We start from the raw sequence: 9438 nt of genomic DNA, 5'->3' as shown, positions 1-9438 counted from the left end.
ATAATAATAATAATAATAATAATAATAATAATAATAATAATAATAATAATAATAATAATAATAATAATAATAATAATAATGATAATAATAATAATAATAATAATAATAATAATAATAATAATAATAATAATAATAATAATAATAATAATTGAATAAGAGAAGAGAATAAGAACGGATAAGAAACTAAGGAAAAGAGAAGAATTGGATTTGCGTTGGAAAGAATAGGCAGAAATTGCAGAGGCTATAACTCCTTTGATATAACTCCGAATCGGGTGATTCCTGAGCCTAACCTCAAGGATTTTTTGAGAGGAACAATATTCTGTGATACATCAATACCCTAAAAACTGAACAGAAGTTCCCGGAAATTAGTTTCAAAGATAAACGAGATGATTTGTGTAAAATTGAGGAGAAGAAAAGAAGAGAATTAGTGTGAAGAATGTGAGAGGTATGAAGGGGTATTTATAGGCTATCTCATGCAATAATTATGGAAAGAGAATGTGGGAAGAATTATGGCAAGTAGGATTTATGGGATTACTTGGAGAAGTGAGTAAAAAAATTAAGGAAAGTTTGGATTTTAAGGTGATTATGTATACTTGAATATGGAAGGTATTCATGTCATGAAAAATAATAAGGAAATTAGAATTACTTGGGGAATAATTAAGAAGAAAGAATGGAAAGAAAATATGATGATTACATATTAAAAAGATGGAGAATTAGAATTAAGGAAAATAAGAGATTTTGGGAGATAATTAAAAATATAATTTTACCAAATAAATTCCCCCAAATAATTCACAAGGGCCGAAAATATTGAGCTTACCATAGCTCAAAATTTTGGATTCCTCAAGATATATTTAGGAAGATTTTGCTCGGTTTTTAAGGAATAAAATAATTGTATAAATAATATAGAATAAATAATTAAATAATTAATTAATTAAATACCAATTATTTCAATAAATAATCAAGAAAAATCAGATTTTCCATACATGAAAAATCCGAAAGTCCTAGCTATTATTGGAAAATTTCGGCCATAATAAAATATTAATTTACTTTAATTAAAATATCCGAAATTTGTAGATAATCTGATTTTTAAAATAGGATAAATGGATAATAAAGCTTATCCAAAATAATGATAAGTTTTGAAAATGCTTTTGGCACCAAAATTCAAATATTATTTTGGCTCCAAATAATTAATTTACTAATATACCCTTTTTATAAAATAATTCTTAATTAATTAATTAGAAAATACGTATGAAAATATAGGGTATTACAGTCTACCCCCTTAAAATAAGTTTTGACCCGAAACTTAGCCTAAAGAAACGAAAATCATTTTGAAATTATTGGTTCATGCACAATCCTAACTTGACTCAAGACTCTAACCAAACTCAAGTAAGACTCGAAATCACTCAAAAATGACTCAAAAAGTAATTGCGCGAAACTCTATCGCCCTCTACCCCCCTTAAAAGGAGTTACGCCCCAGTAACTCGACCAGCACATTAGCTCACTAAATAAATCAACTATATTAACAATTTATCAACAATCATCGAGCAAAGTAAAGAAAACCGAAAAGTTTCAATCATCCAAAGAGTTTAGGTTTTAAAATGATTTGAATACGAATAAAAGTAGTGAGTAAACTCGAAAAATATTGTTATAAGTCATTCGAAAAATAATTTAAAATACATACATTAGGAGAAATCATTGAAAACACTGTAAAAGTCTCATATATATATTTAATTACAAGGTATAAACTGAAATCAAAATACTTAATAAAAGATTTTTAAAAATCTATGAAAGTTTTCAATCTAATCAACTATTTAAAAACAAAGAATACAAAACTTTATTTAGAAAACTGTGTATTTGAAAATTCATTTTGCATACTTGTAATATAATACTTATTTCAATAAAAGTCTTACTTTTTCATATATATATATATATATATATATATATATATATATATATATATATATATATATATATATATATATATATATATATATATATATATATATATATATATATAACTCAATAATCACATATTCAACTTCATAGCAGACACTATCATGGGTACTTAGCATAGAAGGAACACATCTTATCTTGACCCTCTTATCGCTCGCATATTAGCAACTTGTCTCAAGGTATCCTCCAAAAGTATTAACAACTTCCCCAACACATTCATAAATCTTGGTGATACATCCTTAAATCGTAATCATTAACTCTTGGTTACTTCATAATATTTCGTTTTAAACATTTAAAAAAACTCGCTCATCTTTTCTCAAAATTTCAAATTCCTCAATCTGGCTGTTATAGTCCATAACTCATCTTTAAGGCAATTCATTAATACCTCGATGTAACATTGATTATTCCATCATTAATAACTCCTCACCTATACCAATAAACTTTGTCGTCAATCCCTTAAAGTAAAATCCTTTAAGTAACCATCCAAACAATCATTCTTTTAACTAACTTCAATAAATCCCTTCACAAGATATTATTCCTTCAAAATAAACTTCGATTTAAAACAAATATCTTTTATCTCAAATACAACCTTTCACTTGAATTGACTCAAAATCCTCTAACTTTTGTGTTAAATTTCTTCAAAGATTCAACCATCCTCCATTTTGCTTTAAATAATAAACACAATACTCATCCTCACACCATATGGTTACTTTCCACCATTAGATACAAACTATCATAAATTAATGCTAATATCCAATTCGTATCTCCCAAAAATACATACCTTACTCCAACACTTATATAGAACTAATTCAACTTATCATTACCACGAATAATATTTCTTTGCTCAACATAAATCATATTCCAAAAATTAGGAAAGACTTGATTACACAAATCCTCCAAATATTCATGATAACAATCCAAAATAACTCCTCATTTATCCCATAGTAATCATCAAATCCTTTAATCTCAAAAATAACAAATCAACCATATTGACCACATGTAACACTCGTATGATCCAAATACTTGCCACATATCACATATCTAGATTATACTTCTCATAAAGGGTTAAGGCTAGAGTGGCAATTCCAGTTATGAACTCACTAACGGTGACTCCATTATCTTTCAAGTAATGCAAGTTAAAGTAATACTGTCTCATTTCATCAATTATTTCCATCTGTTTCACACACACATGCAAAACAATTAATTCAATACTAAATCACATAAACAATTCAATTTAAAATCCATTTGCAATAAGCAATTCATAACGCAATAAACCAAGCATAACTCAAGATCACCCAACCATGGGCAATAACTCCAAAATTTTGGACCACTTGACCATTCCCTAAGGTGTTTTAACACCAACTTTAATGCACACATAATCGGATACTCAAGTTTCAAATAATTTCAATTCTTTTTTATTTTCGAAAATAATAGATATGTACTTGAATCATGATTATAGGACGGTAGAGCCCGCGTCTCCCATGAAAGTTACCTACGACGTTGAGGCGAGCCTTTCCTAGACAGTGAATCGTACCCATTATAGGCCTCCGTAGAGAACTCGAGCATTCTTTTCTCATTCATCTTTCCACAAATATGAAAATAGTTTTATATAAAAATTAAGCTTTTGACTCTCACACAAATGCGAAACTCTATCTATCCTATATGCCCTTCTTAAGTCTACCCATAATTTTTATTATTTCCAATTTTAATCTTTTTATTAGGACCGTTGAAACTGATACCACTTTGTAACACCCCTAAATCTCCCTCTACGGAAATACTAGTATACTACGTATAATTATATAGTAGAGATAGACTTGGGCGTATTACCGCCGCCGTCCTAAATCTCCCTCTAGACAGTGATTACGCAAGGAAACTCAACTTTCTTTTATTAATACTTATAAAAATAGTAACATTGTTATGAGTACTCAAAATAAAGACAAGACCAACATTCCTAAACTAGATGAAGTAAATCCCGGGACTCCCACATGCTCATTCATGACTCCACCTGAAAATAGTCAACACTGCTTACCATTACGGTAAGCATGGCGAACCAAAACACATAAGAAATACGGATTAGCAAATTATGCTAAGTACGATAAGTGCAAGATAGTGTAAACTAAATTTATTTGCAAACATGCTTTTAAAACCAATTCCAATAATTAATCCAATAAATTCAAAACTCATTATTCCAAAACCGATTCCAATGATTCATATTCAAAATAATAGTTAATAAAACCAATTCCTTTATTAAGAACCAATTCCTTTTAATCCAATTCCTCACCCAAGTGTGCACACCCCCCAAGCTAGTCTCCTTATGTTACAAGGCTATTCTTGAGGAAAGACCCGGTCATACAAAGTCCAAGTATTTATTATTATTATTATTATTATTATTATTATTATTATTATTATTATTATTATTATTATTATTATTATTATTATTATTATTATTATTATTATTATTATTATTATTATTATTATTATTATTATTATTATTATTATTATTATTATTATTATTATTATTATTATAGGGGATTTATAAATAATTATTATGAGTAATTTTAATTATATGAAATCATATTTTTAATGATGTTTATTAGAAATTAATTTAAAAGGTTCATGTACATATAGTTGGGAGGTTTTTAATTGTGATTATTTGTTAACCTTATATTGATTAAGGTTATATTTATTTGTAGGTTATGTTTGATAAAGGTTCTTGAGGTTCTTTTAATGTGGTTTTTCTATCAAGGATCAAGGTACGTTTAGGTGACTAGATATCTTTGAAAGTGATTGGTTTGAATAACATGATTTATGATTTTGAGATATAATAATAATAAAAATAATAATAACAATAATAATAATAAAAATTGAATAAGATAAGAGAATAAGAAAGGATAAGAAACTAAGGAAAAGAGAAGAATTGGATTTACGTTGGAAAGAATAAGCAGAACTTGCAGAGGTTATAAGTCATTCGATATAACTCCGAATTGGATGATTTTTGAGCCAAACCTCAAGGACTTTTTTAGAGGAAGAATATTCTGTTACAAGTCAATACCCCAAAAACTGAACAGAAGTCTTCGGAAATTAGCTTCAAAGATAAACGGGATGATTTGTGTAAAATTGAGGAGAAGAAAAGAAGAGAATTAGTGTGAAGAATGTGAGAGGTATGAAGGGGTATTTATGGTCTAGCTCGCGCAAGAATTATGGAAAGAGAATGTGGGAAGAATTATGGCTAGTAGGGTTTATGGGATTACTTGGAGAAGTGAGTAAAAAAATTAAGGAAAGTTTGGATATTAAGGTGATTATGTATACTTGAATATGGAAGGTATGTATGTCATGAAAAATAATAAGGAAATTAGAATTACTTGGGGAATAATTAAGAAGAATGAATGACAAGAAAATATGATGATTATATATTAAAAAGATGGAGAATTAGAATTAAGGAAAATAAGAGATTTTGGGAGATAATTAAAAATATAATTTTACCAAATAAATTCCCCCAAAATAATTCACGAGAGCCGAAAATATTGAGCTTACCATAGCTCAAATTTTTGGATTCCTCTAGACATATTTAGGAAGATTTTGCTCGGTTTTTAAGAAATAAAATAATTGTATAAATAATATAGAATAAATAATTAAATAATTAATTAATTAAATACCAATTATTTACCAATAAATAATCAAGAAAAATCAGATTTTCCATACATGAAAAATTCAAAAATCCTAGCTATTATTGGAAAATTTTGGCCATAATAAAATAATTAATAAAATATTAATTTGCTTTAATTAAAATATCCGAAATTTGTAAATAATCCGTTTTTTAAAATAGGATAAATGGATAATAAATCTTATCCAAAATAATGATTAGTTTTCAAAATACTTTTGGCACCAAAATTCAAATATTATTTTGGCTCCAAATAATAAATTTACTAATATACCCTTTGTATAAAATAATTCTTAATTAATCAATTAGAAAATACGTATCAAAATACGGGGTATTACATATGTCATACGATTCGATTTACGATTCTACCCGATTCTACATATTTTTTCTCTTAACTAGTGAAAACTTTACAAGTTTAAAACATGCCTACAACGTTATTGTCAATTATTGGTTGCTTAGTGGATAAACAGCTATTTTCTATTAATAATTAGGTTTTGATCTTAAAATTTAAATATTTTCAATTAAATTTGGATATGACGTCTTGATTATGCATGTCCGTAGAATCGTACGATTCTACGATTCGATTTTACGATCCAATTCTGAGTCATTCCGATTCAAAGTAGACACCTGATTTTAATAACCTTGATGGTGAGTCCAGTGATGAAGGAGACACAACATATGAGGGTCAGGGAAAAGGTGATAGAGAAAAATAAGAGGAGGGTGTACAAGATGAGGGTGTATTTACAGCATGTGATAAAGATCTAGAACATAAGGCAGCTGAAGATCTAGAAGAAACTCAATTCATTAAAGTAGAAACTGATGAGAGTGATGATGAGTTAAGGGAAGCAAGGGATAGAGTGAAGGATTGCAACTCTAGGATACTTCAAGTAGCTGAGCAGTTGGAAAAAGAAGTCTGTGAGAGGAAGGTTGTTGATGAAAGTGGTATTAGCACAGCAGTAGCATCAGAAGGTGGTTTTAGAAGTGATTGTGATGAGGATGAAGACATTGACACCCCAACTGGAAGTGATGATGAGGTAGATGGTCTTAAGGGAGAGTAAGTGAGGCCAGATAGAGATTTCACAAAGTTTAAATGGAATGTAGGTCAAAGATTTGCTAATAGTTCTAACTTTAAGGATGTTGTAACTAAGTATGCAGTTATGCAAGGGAGGGATTTGAAATACACAGTGAGTTGGGAAAGTAGGCAGAGGTTGGGAGTTAAATGTGTGGGAGATTTCCCCTTTTATGTGTATTTTTCTATGCATTCTAGGGATTCAACATGGCTGGTGAAGGTTGTAGTTGATTCTCATACATGCCATAGGAATATGAGTAAGAATAGGCAACTTAAATCAACTTGAGGGGCAAAGAAGTTGCTAGAGGTTTTCAAAGCTAGGCCACATTGGCCAACTAAAAAGATTGTGGAAACTGTAAGAAGTGCTTACAGAATGATTGTATTCAAAGACTTTGCATACAAAGTCAATTATAGGGCTCACAGAATGTTACATGGCTCTTTGAAAGAGCATTACATGAAGGTTGAGAGGTACTTGAAGGCATTGCAAGCTGAAAGTCAAGAGATTGTCTTGGAGTCGATAATTGCTCCACAACCTAACACTTCTACTCCAATATTTCAAACACTGTTCACATGTTTTGATGGTGTTAAAGAGGGTTGGAAAACAGGATGTAGGAGAGTCATATGTGTTGGTGCAGCATTTTTGAAGACTTTCTTAGGGGGTCAGATTTTGAGTGTTGTTTCCAGGGACCCTAATGAGCAAATGTATCCTATATGTTGGGCTATGGTGGAAAGGGAGAACAATATTTCATGGGAGTGGTTCTTCAACCATCTTAAGTCTTGCCTAGACCTAGAAGATGATGAAGGAATTGCTGTGATTTCAGATGAGCATCAGGTAAAAGTTTTTTCTTATTTGCTTTAGTTTGTTTTTGGTTTCATTAGTAAAATCTATGCTAAGTTTTTTCTTTTTTGATGTTGTTTCTGTAAGCTATACTAAGTTTTGTTGCTGGAGTACTACTCCTAAAGGCAGAGCATAGGCACTGTGCTAGGCATATTTATGCCCTACGGCATAGGACCTACAAAAGAGATGAGATGAAGCTGCAATTTTGGAAGATAGCCAAATGCTATAATGAAGCTGATTTTAATGAGGCAATAGATGAATTGAATGAAATGAATCCAGAAGCTACTCTTGCATTTAGGAGGTATAATCTTAACTTCTTTTGTAGAGCATTCATGAAGCCATGCATAAAAACTGATGTTATCACAAACAACATGGCAGAAACATTTCATGCTTACATCATTAATGCTAGGACTAAGAACTTGATATTCATATTAGAGGATATTAGGATAGCATTAATACAGAGGTAAGTGCAAAAAAGATAAGATATGGAAAAATCGACTTCTGTAATTTGTCCTAGAGTACAAGCTAGGTTAGAGAAAGAGAAGGAAAAGGAAGCTAATTGTGATGTAATGCCTTCCTCTAAGAGTAAGTTTAATGTGAGATATTACTTTGATCAGGTCAATGTAGATTTAGTTGGTAGGAGTTGTAGTTGTAGAAAATGCAATATGGTAGGCATTCCATGCTGCCATGCTATTGCTTGCATATATTTTCTAAATAGAGAACCTGAGGCTTTTGTTGATGAATGTTACAAAGTGGAAACATATAAGAAGGTTTATAGTGGTTCTATACCTCCTTACGAAGGGGAGAGGTATTGGCCAAGGATTCCATGCAATTTAGACCCCCACTAATCAAGATTGATCGTGGCAGGCCAAGAAAAGGATTAAGCACCCTCTTAAGAATCCTAAGAAGCCAGGTTCTTTCAGTAGGTCAGGGAAAGAAATGAATTGTTCCATTTGCAACAAGAAGGGCCACAATAAGAGGGGCTGCCAAGAGAAGGACTCTGAACCAACACAACCACCTGCAAAAAAAAAAGCCCAAGGAAAACCAAGAGGTGTATCATCAACTCCTGAACCAACACAACCATAATCCCACTTCAACTTCAACTCCAGCAATAGAAGCTACATACCCCAACAGCAACCTCTACCCATCATAACACTTCCGCACAACCCACTCATTTAGGCAGGTGTTTAGGGTATTTTTACCCTAGACACGTGGACCAGTGAGAGGTCGCCACGTGTCGAGCTTAGGATGGCCCATGTGGCTCAACATCCTCTTGACACTTGGCGTCCTCAGATATGTTTCTGAAATGGCGGCTTTCAAAGGCCCAAACTCTTAGGAGCGCCGTAAAACGGCGCAGCCCACTAAACCCTAGGTCAAGTGACCTAGGTAGGGGCACATTTTCCAACGACCCTATAAATAGGGAGATATTTCCCCATTTTGGGGACACATTCAATAATTTATTACACCCTCATTCTCTTACATCAGATAAAGACCTGAGCTTGGAATCCGAGCAGATACCCACCTAAATTTCCGTTCTTTATTCCGTTTCAAGTTACTAACTTGATCGTCGGAGGCGGAGCTCCAACCACCCGGAGTCTCCGTTGTTTTGCAGGTACAGCTCAGCCGGATCAGACTTCGTGACGTAACTCTCCCAAGGGACAAAAACACCCAAAACATTTGGCGCCGTCTGTGGGGAGAGTACCTCAAAGATGGTTCAAGAGTCTGTACCACCCCCTAACCGTCTGGGCGAAGACCCAGAAGTCTTTACAGACCATGAGGAGGATGAAGATCCTCAGGTTAAAACCTTTACAGCCGAAGACGGCTCTCTCAGAATCAAGCGCATCCGGCCCAGAGAGACTCTGGAGCGGGGTGCCTCGCAGGCGGGTCCGAGTCGACCCTCTGGGCAGCCGGAAGGGG

The 9438-nt window shown here is 32.2% G+C and overlaps 1 protein-coding gene across 1 annotated transcript; it reads left to right on the top strand.

The window, feature by feature from the left end:
* Window positions 1–7056: 7056 nt before the first annotated feature.
* Window positions 7057–7988, top strand: LOC145627712 (uncharacterized). Its single transcript, XM_081680067.1, has 2 exons — window positions 7057–7515; window positions 7647–7988. The coding sequence occupies exons 1-2, from the start codon at window positions 7057–7059 to the stop codon at window positions 7986–7988; spliced, it is 801 nt and encodes a 266-aa protein (XP_081536193.1).
* Window positions 7989–9438: the final 1450 nt, after the last annotated feature.

The sequence above is a fragment of the Chenopodium album genome, chromosome 1 (genome assembly GCF_948465745.1).
Source record: "Chenopodium album chromosome 1, dcCheAlbu1.1, whole genome shotgun sequence".
Taxonomy (NCBI): Eukaryota; Viridiplantae; Streptophyta; class Magnoliopsida; order Caryophyllales; family Amaranthaceae; genus Chenopodium; species Chenopodium album.
The sequence above is the reverse complement of the archived record's forward strand: the minus strand, read 5'-3'. Positions and strand labels throughout refer to the sequence as shown.